At 40.3% G+C, this 24,318-nt stretch overlaps 1 protein-coding gene and 2 pseudogenes across 1 annotated transcript; 2 read left to right on the plus strand and 1 right to left on the minus strand.

The window, feature by feature from the left end:
• The window catches only part of LOC116281403 (elongation factor 1-alpha 1-like), a 44,951-nt pseudogene extending 43,329 nt beyond the window's left edge, over positions 1–1,622 (plus strand).
• On the plus strand, positions 1,396–21,785 carry RAB32 (RAB32, member RAS oncogene family). The gene is made up of 3 exons (XM_031679847.2): positions 1,396–1,890; positions 16,349–16,626; positions 20,644–21,785. Exons 1-3 carry the CDS (start codon positions 1,641–1,643, stop codon positions 20,788–20,790), a joined length of 675 nt encoding a protein of 224 aa, XP_031535707.2. The 5' UTR covers positions 1,396–1,640; the 3' UTR covers positions 20,791–21,785.
• LOC116281661 (small nucleolar RNA U3) lies at positions 14,444–14,535 on the minus strand (annotated as a pseudogene).
• Positions 21,786–24,318: the final 2,533 nt, after the last annotated feature.

Consider the following 24,318-nt stretch of genomic DNA (forward strand, 5'->3'; position numbering starts at 1 on the left):
AATCAGAATCTGTACTTTTATAAGATCCTGGATGATTGATATGAACTGATCCAATCCACAATTCTCCTAACCTGCAGCATGGGCATCACCCAGGAACTTTAAAATGCAAACTATCTGGCTCCACCACAATCTACTGAATGAGAACCACTCTGGGGGTGGGCCTAGCATGTAATCTGTTTTAACAAACCCTTAACTCTTAAGTGGAGCCCATCTATTATCCCGCCTTTAGCTGGGACCAATTCTAATTTTAAACCATTTACCACATGTGATTTTTAGCACCACAATTCTATTTCTAATGACAGTGGAGCTAGCAGGATTGAAGGAAAAAAAAAAAAAGAAAACTCATAAAGATCTATGGTAATATACATGTATGGAACAACATGCTGCACTCATGGCAGCAACTGGGAGATTTCCTCTTTCCCCAGCCTGGAGACATGCTGGAAGGGCTCTCTAGTTTAATGAACGTAAAAGCCATAAACTGGTGGGCCATTAAACTTCTTTAGAGCATATCCATGGTTTTTCAATAGCTACTCTACTGAAGGTTTTACTCCCACCTTGACTTGCTAAATTTTAAGACGCCTCCATCTCTGAAAAGCATTTTCCAATGATTGTCAGCGTGAGGGTAGGGGCAGCAGCGGCTTTAGTTTATTTAAGGAAGCTTACAGAGGATATCAGCTCCAGGTGTGCCTAAATATTATGGAAGGAGGGCATCCCTCGATTTTATTAACAGCAGGCAAGGCAAGGCTTCCTTTCTTCTTTAAAATAAAAGCTCTCAATACTACCGACTACATTTCAATCAATTCTTAGGATCTATCTCAGAGCCTCCACCACCTGAAGACTTAAAAAGGCTTTTGTGGTTCACTGAAGTAAAATAAGATCGTTTTAGAGTCCCTGTGTTGTCCTCTTCCTCCAACTCACCCCTTCATTTGAATGCAAGAGTATTATCAGTCCTTTGTCAAGTTCAGTCATTCATCCATTCTTTTTCACTTCTTCCAAACTGGGCCAGAGATCAACCAAAGACCACGATCTCCAGGTGTTAAACTCCCTCTGGGCTGAGCCTGGGAAGGAGGTTTACTCCCAGGCCAGCGCCTCCCAGGCTGGGGTCCGCGCGCTGGACGACCACCTCCAGCCCCTCCGCGCTCTGCCCGCGGGTGGGGTGGGGGCTTCCACCGCCTGGCTCGGTGGCCTGGACACTTTTGCAGGCCGACCTTGAACCTCCTGGGCTCCCGGCGGCCCCGGGCCCGCAGGCCGTTGGCTCGGGTCCTCGGCTCCCCGGGGCCACCAGGGGGCGGCCGAGCTCAGCGCCGCCCCGAGGAGGGCAGCCCGCGGAGAGGAAGTGCCCCGCGTCCTGGCCCGACGCGCCCGGAGCGCAGCCTCCTCGCCGGGGCCTCCCCCCGCCAGGCCAGCCCCCGGCCCTGCCCCCGCCCCGCGCGGGCTGCGGGCGGCGGCGGGTTCCGGGTCCTGTGACCGGTCAGGCGGTGCGGCGAGCGCGGCGGGGAGGGCGGCTGGCCTCGGGGAAGTTCCGACGGCCGCGGGGGCTCCGCGGGCGCCGCGGGGAGGGCGCGGCCGGGCGGGGGCCCCGGCGCGGAGCCCGAGCTCGCCGAGAGCGGCCGGCCAGCTGAGCGGGGCCGGGGGCGCTCATGGCGGGCGGGGGAGCCGGGGACCCGGACCGGGGGGCGGCCGCGGCCGCGGTGCCCGAGACCCGGGAACACCTCTTCAAAGTGCTGGTCATCGGCGAACTTGGCGTGGGCAAGACCAGCATTATCAAGCGCTACGTCCACCAGCTCTTCTCCCAGCACTACCGAGCCACCATCGGGGTGGACTTCGCCCTCAAGGTCCTCAACTGGGACAGCAGGACGCTGGTGCGCCTGCAGCTGTGGGACATCGCGGGTAAGCGGGTGCCCAGAGCCGCCGACACGCGGGGACACCGGAGCCGGCGGGCGGGCGGCGGCCTCCGGGAAGGGGGCGCCCGTCAGGTTTTCCAGCCGTCGGGAGCCAGGGGCACTCAGGTCCACGCGGTCCCCATTCTCCTCTCTGTCCTCGGCCTGAACTCAGCAGCCTGTGTGTGTTTAGAAGAAAGGGACTATCACTTAGAAGGACGGAAAGGGATGTGGTCGAGTGGACTCCAGTGGGGTCAGGACAATGGAACGAGCAGTAGTAGAAAATTTAAAAGCAGGATAAGATGTATAAGTGCATAAATAAGTAAGCCTGGTTAGATGCCTCAGCTAAGTCTGTATTTAAGAGATGGAAAGGGGGCCCTCTACTGCGGGGCTCTCACCTGACCAGAGTGGGGAAAGCCATGAGGGCTTATCTTGAAGTTTTCACTCTGAATCTTGCCAAGGAAGAGTTAGGGGAAGACTCCTGGCTCCTCTCATTCCCGTTAACGTTTCACAGATAAGAGCTGGGGTTCAAAGTGGCTGAATGACTTACCCAAAGTTAGGCACCTAGTTAGTGGCACAACCAAGACCAGAAACCTGGTTCCTTTTCAGATTCTCCATCACCACCTTGAGTCTGAGACGCTTCGTTGTGAGTGAAACCCCACTCACCATATACCATGTTCTCATTCCTTTGCCACCCAGGAGAGGATTTGGGAAAGGTGACATTCCTCCCTCCCTAAACCAACACCTAGCCCCACTTCTGTCCCCCAACTCCTGCCCCATATATTGTTTCCCTGGCATTTGCTTTCAGTTACCATTTTGGAGCATAAAACCCCTGTGTGAGGGGGTACATATTCTCCTTGCTTTGATTTATGAAAACTTGAACTCTGGCTGGTGTGGCGGGTAGGATGTGCACATTTAAAAAGTTGTTAACTTTTGGAAAGTTTCAATATGGAAGTGGTACCAAGAGTTGCCTTCCTCAATCACTGTTAAGTAGCTCAGTGTATCTTAGAGCATTTTGATGGGAGCATGTTCAGGGATGGAGAGACCATCCTTTGTCCTCCAGATGCTTAACTGAAACAGGTAGAAAGATATGGTCACCCAGCTGGTAGCAGAGTCAAGGGCCACAGGTCTGTTTGCCCGGTAGTGTTTTTTCCATCAACAGCTTATTACATATGAGAAGGTACTGAAGAATTAACAACTTATATGTGCATTTATTTAAGAACAGGCTTCTCTATGTCTGATACAGGAATAAATTTGTTTGTCAGTCCCTCTGAGAAAGAGGGATAATCAGCCTTGGGCTCAGCTTTTTTTTTTTTTCCTCTTTGGGTTTCAGAAAACCAAAAGTCCGTTTGAAAAGTCATCTTTTGAAGCCAGAGGCTTCTTTCGAAATACTTCCTGCTTTTTTACAAAGCACTTAAGAACAGTGATACTGCTTCTTGACAAAGTCATGGATTGTAAAGGCTGCTTTACCAAGTGAGAGTCATTCTCCAGGAATTTTCAGTGGAGCCTTGGGTTTCCATGAAGATGATTTTAAAATCCTGGCCTAGGAGGATTGTTGACTTTGCCTCATTCTTCATGTGAAATAATGTGATATTTAGCAATTAAATTGTGATTGGATCCTATTGCAGGTCAATAAAAGATTTTTGGGGCACAGTTGTGTTTTTAAACCTCAAGGAAAAATGCTTATACTTGGAGACTTGGGAAAACAGAAGCATGAGTAAGCGTTTTCTTCTGGATGTCACCTATTTTTTCATCCTTCTTGAAGAGACCTATTTTGCCAGGAAGGGGATATAGTCACTCTTTACCAGACTCTGGTACATGTCGGTCTAGCTGGAATATCCTTGCACATTTGCCTAAAGCCAAAACTTGAGCTTGTCCAGGAAGAAAGCAGACCTTTCAGATCTCCAAAAGGGATTCCTGGATATTAGATAACCATTCAGCAGGTACACACCAGCAATGAACAAGACTGGAGGTAAACTTACGAGCTAATTGGAAATTATTAGGCTCATCTTATAAATAAGGTTTTCAGAGGTGGAGCTTTAATACATAAGGAAACTAAGAGCAAAAATAACTTGGCTTTAATGTAACGTGTAGGAAGCTCCATCATTAACTACATTTGGTTTGAATGTCTGAGCCACTGGTGACTCCTAGCTCATACCATTTGAATGAAGTAGGAATGATGTAATGAAGGCAAACTGAAGGCCACTCCAAAAAGCTTCCCCCATGGCTAAACATATTTGCCTTATGTAGTAACAAAGTTAAATCATATTTAATTCTCAGAAGAGATAAATAGTCCTTGATTGCAAAATAATAGGTGGCACTGGCCACTTGATATGATTAACTTAAGGTATGGTGTTACCACTAGTAAGTTTTTTTTTTGTTGTTTAAAGATGGGAAAGGTGGTAAAGAAATTATGTCAAGTCTCTATACTTGGAAGCTTTGGCAGCTGTGACAGGCAGGAGTTGTCCAAAGGTTTTCTATAAATGTGATCAAGGAGTTTAAGCTAAACTTTTTAAATTAAGAACCATCGTGACTCTTGGGTGCATGCCTTACAAATCCTTTCTTGTTACATTAAGTGAACGTAGCTTTAAATACAGATGCAATTTAATGCAATTTTTGTTTTCTGCAGTCGCTCTCTTTTACTGTATACCTGCTCTAAGGCTGCTGCTCAACACATCACTGAAATATACTAGAATATTGAAGTCTCTGATAAGATTTTAAAGGGAATTTAGTAAATGCATACTAAATTAAGATGCATACTGATCTTCCTTTTAACACTTATTATAAATGAAGTAGTATTTGGCTCATTACTTATTATAATCTTATTAGCAACTTTAGACTTTCCCAGGTAGGTTGAATGGCTGGTCTGGCCAAATCTTTTTTTTTTTTTTCTTTTTTTAAGTTCGTCCATTTAGATAGAATAATTTAGGCTTCATATATTCATTGAAGTGATTTGCTTTTGGCCAGGAGGCGAAAGTTTATCTCTAGCTTCTTAGAGTTTTCATCTGGGCCTGAGAATTAATGTGAAATGGGTTAATAGCAGAAATTTATTTAATCTAAGAATTCTGTGACACAGGAGCCCTCATAAGGAAATGAAGATCCAACAAAAGTAGCAACATCGAAATGCTTTTATGCTAGGTTGAATAGAGAGAGGCAATTGTAGAAAAAAAATCAACCTCTGTGGGAAGGTTAAAGGAAGATAAAGGGTTATTTTTAACAAGATCTGTTTATACAGAATTCTCTCAGCTTGACTCCCCATCTCTGGTGATGAGAATGTTCCTTCCTCCTGGTCTAGGGAGGACATCTTTCACAAGGAAGTTCTTTCTTGATTTAAGGAAGGAAAGGGGGAGATTAGAGCAACCTTCATGCATTTTCTGTTTTTCAAGTGCCTTTAGTTAAAATAATTCTTAGGCCAAAGTGTCATTTTTGGGGGTGGCCTATTCTGCCACCCTTCACTTTTTAGGATCAAAATTTCTTTATAAAAATCAGAGTAATAATCCTTTGGGCCAAAGAGCAAATCAGGAACAATGCAGTCTGAAATTCATGTAAATATTATTTACCAAAGCTTAAAGTACATGCTTGGAAGACATCATAAATTATCTAAACCATTCTTAGATTCACTTTTTATTTTTTTGATTCCCATCTGGAAATAGAATATTGATCCTGACTTTGTTGTTCTGTCTTGCGTGTTGCTAATTATTACACCCAGTGAGGTCTCTTGTCTTCTTTGCTAACCTTCCAACTCTTCAGGAGCAAGAATCTGGGATATTATCTCTTATGCTTTCTTGACCTTCAGAGTATCTGTCTAAATATGAAGCAGTGCTTTGAAGAATTAGTCTGTTATCCAGAGTCTCTGTCTTAAACACTGAGTACTACAGTAACTTTCTTAGGGCTTATTGGTGGCCAGTTACTTAATAACTCACTTAAAGAGATTTTTAAAAAATCTTTATTACACCTGATTCTTGTAGATTCTTGTACAATCTTGCTGTCTTCAGCCTTATTCTGGTTCAATTTCTGTGCTGAATTACAAGCAATGCCTGCTGTTCCACTTGACAACTTCAAGTCTTCCTCGGCATGTGAGTTTTGACATACCTTTGGGTGCCGCAGTCTAGACGGTGCTTTCACAATTGCCAAGGCAGGAATTTCAGCATAACAACATATTTGTGTTATCGCCCACAAAATTTCCCCTGATAGTGATATGCCTGTTGCCTTTCCTTTTTTTAAATGTTACCATTCCTAGTTGCCTAAGTTAGCCCACATAAGCTAACAGGTCCTCAGGTTAGAGGCAGAGACAGCCAAGTGCGGACAAGAGATACTAAACCTTGACTGGGCTCCCAACCATTTGCCTAATTATTCTACTGTCTGAACTGGGCTGTCGACATTGAGAGACATCATAGTCTAAATATTGGGAGGTGTGGTAAGTTGACCAAGAAAACACAGGTAATCTGTGGCACTGCACAGAGACAGGTCCCATGACTCTGAGATAATGACAGCGAAGGTTTCTAATTAGAGTGGATTTTTGGTTCACTGGTTTCAAAACAGTAGCATAAACTCTTGTTTAAGTTTGCAGACATTCTGGTCACCCCTATTTTGGAGAATATGACTCATATTTGATACCCATCATAATGCATACCCCCTCTTTATGTTATCAATCCAGAATTTCCAGTACTTATACTTAGTTACGAAGCATAATACTTACAAGGTAGACACTTTTTGATTGGCTTAATCATTTTTTGGTACATTTTGAAAGACTGTTTCTAAACTGTGGACTTTTCTGAAGTATCAAAGCTGTTTTTTTCTGGTATCTGGTTGCAGAGCACAGCCTGGAAAAGCCAGGTAATAATTACCGCAGTCTGCCTGGTCTACTCCGTGAGGTCACTGATTAAGTCCGTATGCCATGCTTTGTGCCAGGGGTGCAGTGTTATTTTCAAATACATTTTAGGAGCAATTTTAATCCATCATGTATATGTTATCCTGACCTTCCAATTTTCTTAAGCTTTTGATATGTAAATTTTAATGATTCTTACTCTCCTCTGAAATGTACTCAAGATTTTGTTTTTATTCAAGTGTGATGAGGTCAACACATCAGGAGACTATTGCCACTGGAAGAAATAGTTTCTTACGCATAGTCCCCAAGAGGAGGGACCATCCCACAGCATGCAGGACCACGTCGGGAAGCAGCAGGCTGGGTCAGGAGGCAGGAGGAGCAAGGAGAAAGCCAAGCAGGGGCGAGAGCCATTGTTGCCATTGCTGTGGTTTTCGCAGGAAGGAGTGGGCGAGACACCGTAGGATTAGAGAGTTTGAAAGATGTCATTGGGCTCTGGGCTACAGGGATGGTCCCTAGTTGTCTAGTACCTGGCCATGAGGTGATTAGGGCAGGAGGATAGTGGTCCTGGACTGCAGGAGCCTGGCAAAAGAAAGCAGAGGGAGGGTAAGGACTCAGGACTGGTTGATTTCCATACCAGAGATGTGCTCTCAGCAAACTGTTTGCTCCCTGTAGGTAGCAGCTAACCCTGGCCAGGTGGGCAGTCCCTCCCCTGGTCCACAAGGCCCCAAGATGTCAAAGCATCATAAAATGTAGAAAACAAAAAATACGATTAATACATGTTTCTAGCCACTTATTAAAAGAGATTGAGAGATGAGAGAAAGTACTCTTCCAAAGAAGAAAACTTTGAAGGCCTTAAATTTGGAGCCCAAGAATAGCATATTCTCAAAATAGTGAGGATTTCACACTTAATCAACACTTAACTAATAGAGAGTGGGCTCAGTCGACAAGTCTTAAGCTGTACTATGGTTTGTGGGGATCGTCTCTTATATGGCGAAAAAGTGCTGACATATGGGGGAGATTTCTGGAGGGTGAGAGAAAAGATCAAGAAGGTGCTTTAGAATTCTATTCAGTTATATTTTCAAAAGAGCTTTTTACACTTTTTGCAGTCAAGGAGGTTAGAAACGTGTGATTCCTTCACTTTCTTTGAGAGAGACAAACCACAAAAATAAACATAGAGCAGTGGTTTAGTTTAAGGCCGCCAGTTGGTCTAACTGACAGGTGAGCCTACATTTTCTTCTTTCCTGTTCTCTTCACTCACTTCTGTCCACTTCTATGTTTTCCTTAAGCATCTTCTGTGGTGATTTTTGATTGCTTCTTGAAATTAAGCTCTCTATATTGGGTTTTTTAGTGCGATTGTATGGAACCCCGTCCATCTGACTTGCCTGAGGTGCTGAAAATGCGGATTCTTTAGCATTAACTGTAAGCAGATTTGGCTTCATCTGCCAAACATCCCCAAACATCATGGTTTCCACGAGAGAGAGGTTAAGTCTGTCACCTAGTAAGTCTGCGGCTGGACGGTCAGTCCAAGGCTAGTGAGCAGAACCATTCATCCTTCGTGGACTGAAGCTCCATTTCACCCCTCTGCTGATCGCTGGCCGAATCTTTTATCTTTGTGGTCCAGTCAGACACACACACCTTGCTGCAAGGGCAGCTAGGAGATCTAGGGCTTGTTTGTTGGTTTGTTTGTTTTTAAATTGGATGCATTGCTTCCCCAAATCAAATTCTGTGAAGGGATATTGGGGAGGCCACTAGCAGTCTCCCCTACTCACCAAGTCAGAATTCCTAGAGGTAGGGCCTGGAAATTCGGGATTCACCAAGCACCAAGATGAGAACAGTTGTTCTGCCTTGGCTCTGTTGCACGCTGTCAGCAGAGCCACCCTCTCCCTGTGCTCCAGGACTTCTCCACCTGCCCGGACAAGCCTGCTGCTCCTGGGGCTCCCTCATGCTCACCTTCCATGACCCTTACTTCCTGTCTGGTCCACATCACCTGCTCCTTATCTCTGGCTGTCTCAAGAGGTGGTGTGAGGGGACGAGATAAATTACAGGACAGATATGGTACTTGTCTTGCTCTCTTTGAATGCTTTACTTAAGAAAGGGAAAAGCCAATATCTTAAACCTTCAAAACTGTTACGGCTTTGGACACAAACCAAAAAGATATTTTGATTTAATTCCTTATTTTAGATTGATTAAAGTCAGCTGTTCTTTTTGCAGTCACCACAGAAGATGTAAATAGTTGAAAATAACAGACCTTACACTGTGACCTAAAAACCACAAAAACCTGGTTGTCTCAAATTAAGAGAAAGAAAAATCCAGAGCCTGAACTGGCATGTGTCTAGGAGTAGGTCATTTTGAAGACTGCTCAGTGACCATCTCAAAAGCAGTTTGTTCTCCTTTTAGTTTAGGTATTTTAAATTTTTTTCTGTGTTCAATTTTGTTCCTCTTTTGCTTGACAGACAGGTTTAATCTCAATCTCAGAAGGTGGTGGTATGAGCGAAAAATTTGTACCTGACTTAAATAGCGACTTTGCGTCTTTCTCCATAATGCTTATTTTTCCAAGTGGAAATAGATTTCCAAATGTAAGCATAGAATCCCAGACTTGGGAACTTTTGGTCATTGACCCTCTCATGTAACAACAGTTACCATCGATTAGAAGTCGTTTTCTGGACGCTGTCATTTGATTTACTTTTATTCTCATATATACTTGATAATCTGGAGAAATGAGAATGATTCTCAGTTCACAGTTGAGTAAACTGAGACTCAGAAAGGTTAAAGGATTTTCCTGAGTTCTGTATGCCTAGAGTTTGCAGAGTTAGGGCACGGATTCAGATACTTCTGACTCCAGTTTCTGACTCCAAAGGTTACAGCCGCTTGTTTCGTGGGAAATTGTGCAAGCCAGTTGGAGGAAAATGGGCAACTAGCAGTACGGTCTCTTTTTAGTTACATGGTTTTATTGCTTAGTATTATGGTGGATCTTTAGTAATAGCTATTTTTTTTCTTCTAACAACTCCTATAATTTTAGCATGTTAAATATTTAAGTGTAGTGCTGGGGCAAGCTTATAATGGCTTTAAAAACTAGTAGTATGCCGAGTCATTAACCACTGAAAATAACAAAACCTATGTGGCTACAAATTGTAGCCTCTTACAGATAAAACCCACGACCCATTATCAAGCTATATAAAATTTTAGTGGCTTGATAATTATCCTTCTAGAACCAGTGACTGGACTTAAATTAAATTTTGAGTGGGTCTTGATCTATTATTCACCAACCACACGAGCTTATTAGAAATGCTTCATCTCTGAAATGCAGACCAAAACTTAAGGATTTGTTTTGAAAGGACTTTAATATGCACTAGTTTTTTACCCAATCACCTTGAACAAGAATATGTAGCTCAGTGCTTCTTAAGTGGGTGGGAAAGGGTAAGTGTTTATACTTGGAAAACTAGCACCAATTGTCCTCTTGTTCTGATTTGTTCTTCATTGTGTAATTTTTTAAACATTTTTTATTGATTTAAAATCATTTTACAATGTTGTGTTTCATTGTGTAATTTATATTTTGAGTTTCAAATAACATTAAGTGACATTTGGATTATCTATCAAACGGGGGCATGAACATAAAATACTGAGACAAACATTAAAAAACAAAACCAGTAATTAAAATCATAAGAGAAAGCATCTCTGGCCTATGTTTCTGGTAACAGTTCAGAAGGCAGTGCCTTCCTTGTTAAATTAGAGAGAAAATACTCTCCTTTTGAAAATTCACATGAGATGTAAAGAGATATGGCAAACTGTTTTTGTGGTTTTCTTTTCCTTAATTGAAGTGTGTATTCTTGGAAATGTATTATGTTGTCTCAACTCCTTTTCAAAGTCATTAGCGTTTGATATGCCAAATATTAGAGAAGCATTTTAATCCTTTTGCCAGCATATGTACCTTAAGTTTCATCCATTTGGGTATGTACAAAGCTGTGCATCTTTAAATATCTTTGAGCCTGGATGACTAAGCACTGTGCTCTTTTTTTTTCCTTTCTCCTTGCCAAGATGTCGAGTTATAATCAAGGTTCTTTCTTCTAGAGAAGGAAGTAAAACATCTTTTTAAAGGATAACACATTTCAGAGTCATACAGAATATGCGGTCAGTGTGCCCCAGCAATATGGATGGAAAAGGCTGTCCCTAGGTTCAGGTAGCAAATGCACTTGGCAGTAGGGCACCTCCCTTAGCACTAGGGGACATAGAGCAAGGCTCTCACTTTCGTAGCGGGGCTGTGCTATCCTTAAGGAAAGTCACTCCTAGGCTGATCCTACCTTGGATTTATTTGGAAACATAGGGACATGTGGAGCAGTGTATACTCCAGAAGATACTTGGCTAACAGATCGAGCAGCCCATTAAATGACAAATCAACCTAAGACGTTTGAGTAATTACATCTCCCTAGGATTTTGTTTTCTTATCTATAAAATAGGAGAGGTTGGACTGGATAATCTGGAGTGTCATCTTCCGTTATCATATTGTCTGTTGAAGTGTTTTGTCAGAAAGGCATAAAGTGGTCCCTCCCCTTCGTGTAGGAAATGATTACAGTTCTGGTCTAAGAAGATGGTGTTGCTCAAATTTCTCCCCTCCCTTCTACAGACCCGGGAAGAGGAAGATCTCCCAGGTTCTGCTGAGTTTCCATATTTCTGTACGCTTTAACTCCACACACGCACACACATACACGCACCATGCAACAAAATGTATGCAGCTGTCTTTATATTTAATAACTGCAGACTTTCTCCTCTACCTAGTCCTCTCCCATCACGGGACACAATCCAGGAGCATTCAGTATGGTAGGAATTTCCTGCTTTTATTTTTGTATTTGTGGAATGTAGAATCCTGGAATAATGATTGGACTAAACTTAAAATGGTTGATTGGCTATCTCTCAGAGTATTTTTTTATATTCTTTTCTAAAATTAAAAAAACAATCTAAGATTCTATGGAATTCTAATGCAAGTCTAGTTTGGATGTGAAAGTCTTTTGCATTAGTTTGATCCTTAGCCCCTTTTCAAACCTAGGAAGGGCTGACTCCTGATGTGCTGTGAAAGGGTAAGTGGAAGAATGTGCATTTCTCCTGGGGGTGACTCAGCGCTACTGGGAAACTGCATCCAGCAGTTAAACATGTCATTTTTTTCCATTGATGGTGAGTGTGGCTCTGACTAGACTGACTGCCCCCGTGGGCATGCAAACTGAAAGTAACAGAACAAAAATAAAGAAATAAAGAAAATCTGTTAAGATACTATATCTTCATGACAAGTAAGCATTTCAATAGCATTTCTTGATTACATATCCTTCAAAAAGACTAATAAAGATTAGCTTACACACCTCAATGAACAACATCCCCTTGTTTGATTGTGATCTTTTACACCTCACACATCAGGTATCACTTTGTCTATTTCCTCAACTGGACTGTGAGATCCTTAGGGTCATATTCATTGTTTCATTATTTTCACCAATGTCTAGCACAGTGTCACCACACAAGATGGAGAGGGTGATTTTTTTTGCTGGAGCCACTTGGAGAACCAAGCTGACAGAGGCCCTACCATCCGATACTATCACCTCAAAATTAGGATTCAAGTCTTGCCCTGCAGGACAAGAACACTGGCAGCTGAGTGATTCTGCATGGAAAGGACACTTCTGTTCATATTTCATTGGCCAGGATGAGTCCATGGACACTACTAATTTAATGGAGGCAGAACAGTGTGCTCCTCCATGTTATGTAGAAGGAAGTGGAGGAGAATGGAATATTCCTGAATATTAGTTTTTTTTTCTCCCCTACAGGAATCCTTTATTTTATTTATTTATTTTTTTAACATTTTTTATTGATTTATAATCATTTTACAATGTTGTGTCAAATTCCAGTGTTCAGCACAATTTTTCAGTCATTCATGGACATATACACACTCATTGTCACATTTTTTTTTCTGTGAGTTATCATAACATTTTGTGTATATTTCCCTGTGCTATACAGTGTAATCTTGTTTATCTGTTCTACAATTTTGAAATCCCAGTCTATCCCTTCCCACCCTCCACCCCCCTGGTAACCACAAGTCTGTATTCTTTGTCTGTGAGTCTATTTCTGTCCTGTATTTATGCTTTGTTTTTGTTTGTTTGTTTGTTTTTGTTTTTGTTTTTTAGATTCCACATATGAGCGATCTCATATGGTATTTTTCTTTCTCTTTCTGGCTTACTTCACTTAGAATGACATTCTCCAGGAGCATCCATGTTGCTGCAAATGGCATTATGTTGTTGGTTTTTATGGCTGAGTAGTATTCCATTGTATAAATATACCACATCTTCTTTGTCCAGTCACCTGTTGATGGACATTTAGGCTGTTTCCATGTTTTGGCTATTGTAAATAGTGCTGCTATGAACATTGGAGGAATCCTTTATTTTAGACAGTAATTAGGGAATATCTAAAACTACCCAAGGAGAAGTCATAGCAAAGATATAGGAAGCAATTCTTACTTTAAGAGCAAAGTTCACTTTACTTTCCAGTTTAACGACCCAAAGAGCTTAGCAAATCTATGCACTTAAACCTTTAAAACAACATAGTTAAGTCTAGGTTTCACTTTGTTAAGTTTTTAGAGAACAACTTTTAATTTTATATTAAGATGATTATTGTAAATGAATTCGTCTTATCTTTCCCCACTCCCTAATTAAACCTCCTGTGTTGTAGAAACTTTGGTTTTCACTTGTTTTTATCAGTTCAGGAATATCTCTGAAACATAAATGGATTACTTCCGAATTTTCAAAAAAGAGGTTATGAACTCAGTAAAAGAGGAAGTGTATCTTACTATTCTTTTGGAAAATAAGCTGTTTCCCTAAATGTGTGGACTTGGCTTTTTGCTTTTGGGTCATAGACGTTTAATCCCCATTGCTTTCTGGATTTGGTGTTGCAGAAAATCATTGTAACTGTTCCTAACCCCCTAGAACAGAAGTCATTACATTTTTTTCTGTAAAATTCCTGATATCAAGTATTTTAGTTTTTGTGAGCCACTTACTCTTAGTTGCAACTCTGCCATTCTAGAATGAAACAGGCATATAGTACATGAACACATGAGAGTGACTGTATGCTAGTAAAACTTCATCTAGCTGGATTTGGCCATGAGCTATAGTTTGTTTAACTCAGTCCTAAAAACCTCCAGGCAGTCATTTTACATTTTTACTTTCCCAGTGACCATATGAGATAGGTATTGTTTTTTATGGCTTTACTGTGGTATAGTTGACATATAATAAACTGTACAATTTTACAAGTATTGACATATGTATACACTTGTGAAACACCACTATAATCAAGATTGCAAACATTTTTATCACCCCAAAACTACTTCCTTCAGCTCTTTTGTAATCCATCCCTCTGCCTTGCCCAAGGCCATCATTGATCTGGTTTCTCTTACTGTAGCACTATAGCTTCCAATTTTTTAGAATTTGATATCAGTGGACTCATGGTATTACCTATTCCTTTCTTGATCTGGCTTCTCTGACTCAGCATAATTCTTTTGAGATTCATCCATGCTGTTGTTTGTATCCATAGTTTGTTCCTTTCCTTTCTGTTGTGGAGTTGCATTCCATTGTATGGACACACCATAGTTTATTCATTACTATGTGACGATGGGTTGCTTCCATTTGGGGGCTATTAAAAATAAAGCTGCTATGAGCACTGATGAACATGCTTTTATATAGATGTGTTTTCATGTTGTTTGCAAAATACCTAGGAGTGGAATGCGTTGGTTGTATGGTAGGTATATGTTTACATTTTTAAGTAACAAACTATAGAAATGATCCCTGAAAGTATAGTCTTACATTTTTAAGTAACTATCCAATTGTTTCTTAAAGTGGTTGTACTATTTTAAATTGTTATTCTCACCTGCAGTGTGTTAGAGCTCCAGTCGCTCTACCTCTTTACCAGCACTTGGTATAGTCAGACTTTTAAATTACAGCCATTCTTGTGGGTGTAAAGGATCAGCTCATTGTGGTTTAAATTTGCATCTCCCCAATGATTAATAATTTTGAGCATCATTTCTTACACTTATTTGTCATCATATAAATTCTTTAGTGGAGTGTTCCAATTTTCTGCTCACTTTATAAAATTTTTTCATCTTTGGAGTTTTGAGAGTTCTTTATATTCTGAGTACAAGTTTTTTTTAATCAGATATAGGACCTGTATTTTTTTTCCTCCCAGTTTGTGCTTTTATTTTTCATTTGCTTACCCGTGTAATTGACACGATTTTGATTTGTCGTATGTGGTGGTGATTAGAAAGCATACACTCTGGTGTTGAGACTGTCAGGGAGTTTTGAATCCTAGCCTTGGAACCTAAGGAAATTGATATTCTAAGCCACAAGATGCTTCTTAAAAATTTCTTGTCATATACATTTCTGGTTTTCTTATGCCTTAACCATAAAGTTTATATGAATACAGATATGAATATAATTTGGTATGATTTGGTAAAAAAGAAATAGCTGGGGTAATTATATGAACAAAACAAAAACAAATTCAATAGAGCTTAATACCGCTTTATGACTTCTGGATTTCTATACTTTTACTAGTTTGACACCTTACCCTCTTAAGGGATAGTCCAAAGGAATACTTTCTTATAATGATGTAATTTTCTTATAATCTGGACTATCTTAGACTAATTTCACTTATTGCTGTAGTCATTTCATGTATATAATTAAAAATTGGAAAAAAAGAATATTATTTCTGGTGTGTGCTCTCTGGTTAAAATTAAGACTCAGAACCATTTTAATGTGTCTGTAAATTAGTGATACCGACTTTGAACAGTTGGTCTATCCTCAGTTCCTGGCCTGGCAACCTTTGCATGTTTTTTCATCTGTCAGATATGAGATAAGGCTTCTTCCTGTGCCAAAGAACGGTACAATGTCAGATAGTAAGAGAATGCTTTGCAAAGTCCTATGATATATTTAAGTCGATTTTTTAGCCAAAGTATGTTACATGTTAAATTATTTTAAATTACATTGATATCTGAACAACTCTGCAGCTGATCCTTCCTTTAACAATTCAACCAATTAATTGAACCACTTGTTCTAAAACAGTAGGTTTGCAGATCTGCCTTCTTAGAGGAGAGCAGTCTTGCATTTTGAGTTAAAAGCGGGTTTGGCTGAGATCTGAAGAATGAGGAGTGAAGAACATAGCTCCTTTATCTCGTCTCCTGTCCTGATCTTTCTGACTAGCATTCTACCCACCACACTTATCTTCTTCCTGCAAGCGTCATTTTCTCTTATTCTTGTCTCTTCCTTCTGCTCCCAACTTCCCTTTCTCCTTTAGTACCTTTCTTCTCTTAGACCAGGGGGAGTGGAGGGGGGCAAATGATGGCCTCTGCAGCTTTACAAACTGTTATCTTGATGTTTATGGAGAATGTGGTGTAGATGCCAAGAACATGAAACCAGGTGACTGTGTACTCGGTCTACGTGCTCAGCCACTTCTGCTCTGTGGGTCTTGGTTCTGTGTCTGTGTCCTCAATCCCACCAGTGTATGTTGCTGTCGGATGGCAGGTATTGTTTGTAGCATTATTCTTAGGGTCAGAAGGGTTATATGTAAATATAGACCCTGTCTGGATTACAAATTTTTAATCTCTTATTATATGTATTTCTAGGACAGGAACGGTTTGGCAACATGACCCGAGTGTATTATAAAGAAGCTGTCGGTGCTTTTGTCGTGTTTGATGTATCGAGAGGTTCCACATTTGAAGCCGTTTTAAAATGGAAAAGTGATCTGGATAGTAAAGTCCATCTTCCAAATGGCAGCCCCATTCCTGCTGTCCTCTTAGCTAACAAATGTGACCAGAGAAAGGACGGTGGCCAGAATCCTCCCCAGATGGACCAGTTCTGCAAAGAACATGGCTTCAGTGGATGGTTTGAAACCTCCGCAAAGGTGAGGTCTGCTTCGCGTTTGTATCTGCTCTGCTGTTAACTTGTAAATCTGAACTATAGCCATGAAGTATTTAGCTGGGTTTGCCTGAGCGGTTTGGCGAAGCCTAGAAGAAAGTGAAGCATAGCGTGGATATGTTACAGCTCCTTTCAGTCAGCAGCAGGCATGCTTTCAGGACTGGCTAGTGGCGGGGTGAAGAGAAGGGCAGGTTTTACGTTAAAAGTAAAATTGAGTATTATTAGAGCAAAGAACAAATTACACTTTCTGCGAGTCTGAGTCCTTAAATGAAGTACTCTTCATGCAACTGGAGTCTATGGGGGATGAGATGTACTGTCCAGCACAAGTATTTTTTATTTTTATAGAAGGCTTAACAAAACACAGGGACATAGATGGCCCAAGTGAAGATGAAAGTCACATGCAGGACTAACAAAGGCACTGAAAAGGTAAGAGAGGAGGTGTTATTCAGATGATGTTTGAAGAGTGTTAGATGAAGCGTGTGGGAAAGAATTTGAACAAGACTAAAGTATCAACATTTGTGACATACCTCTCCATGAATAGTAGAGTGAGAGAATTTTTTCTTTTGTCCATTATGAGAAGCTGGATAAAATGTTTTTTGAAGAAAAACAAACACGCTTAAGTTGGCTGTTGAAAATCTTAATAGTCTAGATACACAGGAAAGCAAGAGTGAAAACCCCAAGCCCAAAATATTGTGCAGGAAGGCGATTAGCTATGTCCATTGGAAATCTCACTTTAGAGGTCAAATAACCATTAAGACTTCTGTAAGAGAGATGAAATATTGCCCCATTTCTGTTATGACAAACTTGACACCATTTGGTATAATCTTAACACAGTTCCAGCTTTTAGTAAGCCTTCTGTGAATTTCTTGTGTGATATATATATATGTATAAAAACTCACATGGTCCTCCAAATCACCTACATACTTAATACCAAGTTAATTTTAGCTTTACCAGAATCCCTAAAAGTGGAAGATCATTTGCTGCCACTGGTGATCAGAATAATGAAAGCAGAGCTATGAGAGATTACACAAAAAGTACCCCGAAAATGTGATGATGGGGTCATTGAAAAAAAAAAAGTCTATTGGAGGCAGAAGTTAAAGGCTAAGCTAAAGGCTATTTGTTTAAACAAATATTTTCTAGTATCTTAAAATTTAGATTCATAAATAAAAAGTAGTGGCAGAAGAGAGACAAAGCTCAGAGATGCTGCAGGAGCACTGAGCCAAACAGGGAGGGAGGGACTGCAGGGGGAGGCTTTGTACAGAGGCACTTGCTCTGTGCTCTCTGCATCCATCAGGGGATTTGCTTTACTTCCAACTTTGTTGGAAAAAAAAAATTAGTGGTGTGTGTAAATGTTTATTAGAGCATGAGATTTGGTGGAGAAGATGAATGCATTACAGATAAATTTTCCTCTTTAGGTTTTATTTGAATTAATCATTCAGGTAATAAATCCAGATTTCTCCCCAAAATCTAGACAGAAGATTCATAAACAGTAGCGTCATGTGGCCTGTAGCCCAAGACTGTGTAAGCCGTCAGCTTCATTATATTTATAGACAGTGTTACATCTAGAGGTGAGAAGGGAAATATTCATGTTTTGTGCTTTCCTACAAATTTATTAGAAACCATCTGCAGGATTTCCCTAGTGGAAAACCAGGAGAGTTTCAAGAGAATAACAGTAATATAAAATTTAGGTTAAAAATTTTAGTCCGTGCTTAAAATGCTACCCAAGTGTCACTAACACCTATGCTTCTGAGCTGGCCAGCAGTTAACTTCAAATCTGGCTTCTGCTAGAATTTCAGTGATCTGAATTCTAATAGGAACATAGCCACAAGGCAAGTTTGAATTCATGAACTTCATCTTCCATCTTTATGGCAAATAATGGATTCCCAACATGAAAATGTGTGACTGATTACAGCACAACACGGGAATTTCTGTTCCTAATCAATTACAACTAAGAGCGGTAGAGAACGTTACAGTTGCTTGGTATAATGGGGTTGGTGGGGACCGAGTGACATTGGGCATTCAAAGATCAATAATTTAATTAAAGTTAATACTTGTCTTGGGAGTGGAGGTTAAAAAGCTTGTGTTGGTGCTAGAAAAGATAACCTGAATAAACAGCACAGGTCTTGCAAGGTTTATCACTGTCTGAGAGAGGGGTAACAATTACAGGAGAAGGCTGGGATGATGCTCGTGGATTGGATTGGAATTGGAGAGGTCATATGAACTTAATACCAAGTATGCATACATGTATGCACATATATATATAAATTCTGTGTTTTTGTGTGTGAATATACACACCCATGCATATACATGCACACATGCAAACGTATATATATTAACAGATAAACACAAGTAGATACCCATGTGTGTATGGATACTTACAGATATTTACTAGATCTGTCTGCTGAAAAGGTTTAGAAGCAATGACACCACAGAACCAGTGAGCTTACCATGCCCTCAGAATCTGGCTTTTCAAAACTGTTATCCAATGAAAAGAACCAGGGTTCCCTGGAGAAGTGACTGATTCCAGGACTAGTGAGACAAAGAAAGTAAAGACACGCCTGAGATATTTTGTGGTGCCAGAAGCTAAGGAAACACAAAGTGATGGAGACATGCCAGAAAGACACAGGAGCCTGCTTATTAGAGCTCCAAAATCCAAGACAATCTTAGCACCAAAGTAAATAATTCTTGTAATGGATTTAATCCATAAAATAAAACAGTAATCCATGATACGAATAAACATGTGAATAATGAGAGAGAGGAGAAAGCTCTTCTTAACTGTAGCATTCCAACTAGTAAATGGAGAAGGAATGACGGAAATAGAAAGTCACCACTAAACACAACAGTAATAATTGTTTTAGGGAAGAAGTAATTGATGCTTAAGTACAAAGTGAAAAATAGTAACTTTTCAGTGGAGAAGCCTGGCAAACACAACTTCAAGCAAGTGTGCACCCTCATACACTGAAAAGGGCACATCACTTACATCTGATTCCTGCCAACAGTGTGTGACTTGAATTTAATGATACGGACACATCAGACAAACCCAAACTGAGGGATATTCTCTGGCCAGTGCTCTCCAAGGTTGTCAGGGTCATGAAAGGCGAGGCGACCGAGGACCTGTTTCAGATTCATGGAGGCCAAGGAGACAGGACACAGAGTACAGCTGCTCATTGGATCAGAAACAGGATGTTGAGATAGGCGGTGAAATTCGAACCAGGCCAATAGAGCAATGCCAGCACAACACCATCATCTAATTTCCTGATTTCGGTAGTTACGCTCTTGTTATCTAAGATGTTAACATTTGAGAAATAAGGGTAAAGCGTCTGTAGGAATTTTTACTATTTTTACAATGTCTTTGTAAATCTGAAAATATTTTAAATTGAAAAGTTGAATACTTAAAAAAATGAACCCAGTTTTTGCTATGTGTTACTTATCGTATATAGTGACAGCTTGTAAATCAGTCACCCAAATGGCCGTGATAGCTGGTGACTCCTCAGGGCATCTTTAATGGACATCACACCTCCAACGTTGTTTCAGCTCAGTTTATACATGTCAACTAAAAGTCATGATTTGTACTCAGAGACGGGGAGGCCACATGTTGCATTTATCATATTTTAATGTGGATTGAGCCCTTCAACATTTTTTCCATAGTTGCCCCGAGTACTTGAAGTAGACGTTCAAGGGCAGGACTTTCTTAACCTCTGTGCTTTCACTTACGTGGCCGGCAATCTAGAGCGGGGAGAAGACTCATCTTCAACCGTGGAGGTAGTTCATTGAACCCCAGTGGCAAAAGTTTAAAACACTAAAACAGGAACATCAGAAAGAGTGATCCTTTGTAGAAAGGCCAGGGTTCCACAGTCACTGCAGTACTGGAACAGAAGACGGAGCTCGCGTACTTAGAACGCGCCCCTCTGACAAACCTTCCCAGTTTCCATTAATACTCTTAATGCTTTCTTCTAAGAATTAATCCTGAGAACTGATCCTCGTCCTCGTTTCTGCCCTACAGGATAACATAAACATAGATGAAGCAGCCCGGTTCCTAGTGGAGAACATTCTCGCGAACCACCAAAGCTTCCCCAGTGAAGAAATCGAAGGCAGTATTAAACTGGATCCGGAGACCCTGAAAAAGGAAAACAAACCCCAGTGTTGCTGACTTGGCGTCTGCTTCTCTCGTGCGGATGCAGCCTGGCTTGCTTGGAACGAAGTAATGCACGAGAAAGGATCGTGGGTGGCGGCTGGCTGCTCTGTGAGTCTTCCCCGGGCTGCCCGTTGACAGGAGGACAGCCTGCGATGAAGGGGCCCGCTGGTGAAGGAGTCCGGCCGGCCAATCTGCACCTTCGCACGTGAACACCTGGGCCCCTTTGGTGGTTGCCATCACATTCAGGATAATGTTTATGTCCTCTTTAACGTCTTTTAAAATGACACTTCCTCAAGATTTGTTAAGGCTTACAAGGTGCGGCTTTCAGTGTGAGCACTGGGGTGGTAATAAAACTTCCCCTGCAGCCTTAGGGTGATCCCGTGAGTCTGTATTTTTGTCTCTGGGTTCCATGCTCACATTCGAGGGAGGCTTTTGGACTCTTAGCCACAGAAGCTGGAAGTTCCTGTTTAGCCATCTTTTATTTTTCTAGTCAAAACTTGGGTACTCATGTAAAATTGTTATCCTTGCATATTGTAATTTAACCAGTCCTAGCTAGTGTGGCATGTGGTTATTCCTCTTAAACAATTAAAATGCCCTTCTTGATGACTCAGAAGCACTCGCACCACACTGGTACCCTGATCTAGCTGCTACCAGTTGCAAACATCATAAATGCATGTTTCTTCTTCTCTCTCCCCAGTCTGTCCTCTCCTCTCCTCTTCCTGTGTGTTTGTGTTTAGAGCTGAGGGCCTGACTCATAACTGCTGTCACAGTTCTAACTGGAGCTAGATTTTCAAGGCTATAATAATAATGGTTAAGGAGAGAATTTATTTCAAAACATCCAATTAAATTGAGATTCTGTATGTGCATTGTGGAAGAAGCTAAGTCATGTGTGGTTTTACACAAAGTTTTGAACATTTAAAGTGTAATACATGAGAAACTTAAAGCAGGCTCACAATATATGTTTTGTCATTTAGCCCAATTAAGGAAAAGAATAAATATTTTGACTGAAATCTTTGTTTTGAATTCATGTAGTTCTAGAAAGGTAACATGGGGTATATACTTTTCTGCCTTAGAAAAGTTTGTGTCTGTTCATTTCTGCCTTTTATTTTTAAGAGACTTGATATCATGTGAAAGGTCCAGTTTATCTCTTTCAAAGGAATTTCAGAAATGTTTGCGACAGACCAGAGCCAATGCAGAATGAGGTCTTGTACATTAAGTATGAACTTGGACAGGAGAGATCTATACATTTATTGAGCAGAGAAAAAAACGGCAAATTTCACTTGCGCTGACAGATGTGTTCTGAGAATAAGTAGTAATTGTCATGGACTATAAAACGTAGCTTGCTCTTCTCATTAAGCCTAAGCTTTGGTAGGAATCGCAAGTTTGTTTATATGTTATATATTTAAGTAAATAAACTCCTTAACCTCTTTGGACATGTATCCCCTATAGAATCAGAGTCTCTGAGGCCACAGAATACAGAGCAGACCCTGAATTAAGTAATACTCATTTAATTAATAGAACCCTTTTAAGTTTTAGAAAAAATGCATCAAATCTTGCTTTCTAGGAAACATATGTGTCATATTTTAAAATTTTTTTAGATTGAGTACAAAGTTCAACTTTTTAACCTTTCTTAAACTCCAGAATCCAATATTATAAGTATTTTGAAATATTCATACCCAAACCAAAATGTTAGAAATACAAAGTTTATTCTAGGTAGTCACTGAAAGACTGAATTCCACTGCTTGGAATGTTCTTTTTTCGTATATTGATTTTTATTTTTTACAAGAAATTATCATGTTTAAAGTGATTTAGCAGTGGATTCAAAGTGGAGAGTTTTGCATTTTCTTTGCCACATTTGTTATCTTCTCTTAGAATAATTTTAAGGATTGACAATACTTAAATAATTCTTTTTCTGGGGAGAGTGATAGCTTAGTGATAGAGTGCGTGCTTAGCATGCATGAGGTCCTGGGTTCAATCCCCAGGAAAATAAATAAAATAAATACATTTTAAAAAATTGCTTTCTGTAAACACTCAGGGTCCTGTACGTCAGTGAGGGGTATTTTAGTCTATTTATCATTTCCTACACTTTAGAAGTGAAACTGAGTGAATATTTTGCTTTACTTTAAATTCTCACTACAATCTGTTTCTACAAGTTGAACATGAAACTTGGATTTAGGGTGCTGGAGAAGTAAAAAATTTCCTCTACCCTTTCTAGGTTCTTCTGGCTGATCTGAGAATTAAATTGACATGAGACAGATTAAAAGAAGAAGAATTTAATTATGTACACTTGGGGCCCTATAAGAAAAATGAGATCCAAGGACAATTTAGGCAATTGAGGCTTGTCTGCCATCTGAGAGGAGGAGAAGCAGGCAGGGGCATGGGGCTTCAAGAGGGAGGAAAGCAATTCACATGGAGACTGAAGGGAAACAAATGTTTACTCTGCCGCTGTGCAGAGACAGTGAGACACAGAGAGGACTCTGGTCTCCAGGCCCTGCCAGTTCCCCTCACCATGCCTAGCCCAGGCCATATTCTTTGTCGGTGTCTCAGGAGATGGTGTTCTTCCTGGACCAGGTCCTTTATTTAAATTCTCTTAGGCAGCAGTTAAAGGAGAAGGAAGGAAAAAAAAAAAAAAAAGACTTCCTGAGTCTTGGGTTGCTTAAAAATAATCAGCCTAAAATAATCCTCACGCCAAAGAGACATATTCTGGGTTGGCAAATTTCGTTCCTCTACAAGGGTAAGCTGCATACATGGTTAAAGGCAAGAAGTGAATACTATGAAATTTCTTATTCACTTAATTGCTGAATGAAGACTTAGCCTCACTTCAGATAGTTTTATACAGTTGAAATAGTTTTCTGGGGATGGAGCTCAGAAATCCGCTTAAAAAAATTTTTTTTGTTCATGTTCATTTTGAAAACCTCTTATGGGTAGCAATAAAGTGTTATGTAGTTTGAATTCTATGATTTTACATAAAGCAGGAACATTCCTAAAATATAGCACTTTAATTTCCACTTATAAATCAATGTTATTAAAAAATCTGTACCCCTTAAACAGCGGACCAGCGGAGTCAATTTGTTTTCATTCACTGAAGAAAATGAAGCCTAAGGGTTCTAACAGGCTGGATTAATCTCTGAGTAGTGCTGCTACAGTGGCTAGGCATTTGGAAAACGGAAGTCATATCTATGGCTTAGTTCCCCAAAGTGATACAATCTGTAAATTAATAAATGTAAAAACAAGGAATAAAACTACAAAATCTTTAGCATGTATGGAACAAAAAATTTTTTGACTTTGGGCTAAGAAAAATCCTTAAATCTCCAAATGCTTAAAGCCAAAGAAGGAAAAAATAGACACATTTGATTACATCAGTATGTCTTGTATAGCAAGATGATATATGTAAAATTATAACATCAAAGAAAATATTTGCAATTCATTTAGATGGATGAGGATTACTAAGCAGGATAATAAAAAATAACTTGAAGGCAATGAGTAAAAATGAGCAAATAATGTAAAACCAGCATTTACAGAAGAGGCAATTCATGTGTCAAA

Source organism: Vicugna pacos, chromosome 8, assembly GCF_048564905.1.
Source record: "Vicugna pacos chromosome 8, VicPac4, whole genome shotgun sequence".
NCBI classification, from domain to species: Eukaryota; Metazoa; Chordata; class Mammalia; order Artiodactyla; family Camelidae; genus Vicugna; species Vicugna pacos.

Coding starts and splice junctions, on each gene's coding strand:
- RAB32 (XM_031679847.2), top strand. CDS start 1,641: ATGGCGGGCGGGGGAGCCGGGGACCCGGACCGGGGGGCGGCCGCGGCC. Junction 1,891..16,348: donor GCAGCTGTGGGACATCGCGG/GTAAGCGGGTGC, acceptor ATGTATTTCTAG/GACAGGAACGGTTTGGCAAC. Junction 16,627..20,643: donor GGTTTGAAACCTCCGCAAAG/GTGAGGTCTGCT, acceptor TCTGCCCTACAG/GATAACATAAACATAGATGA.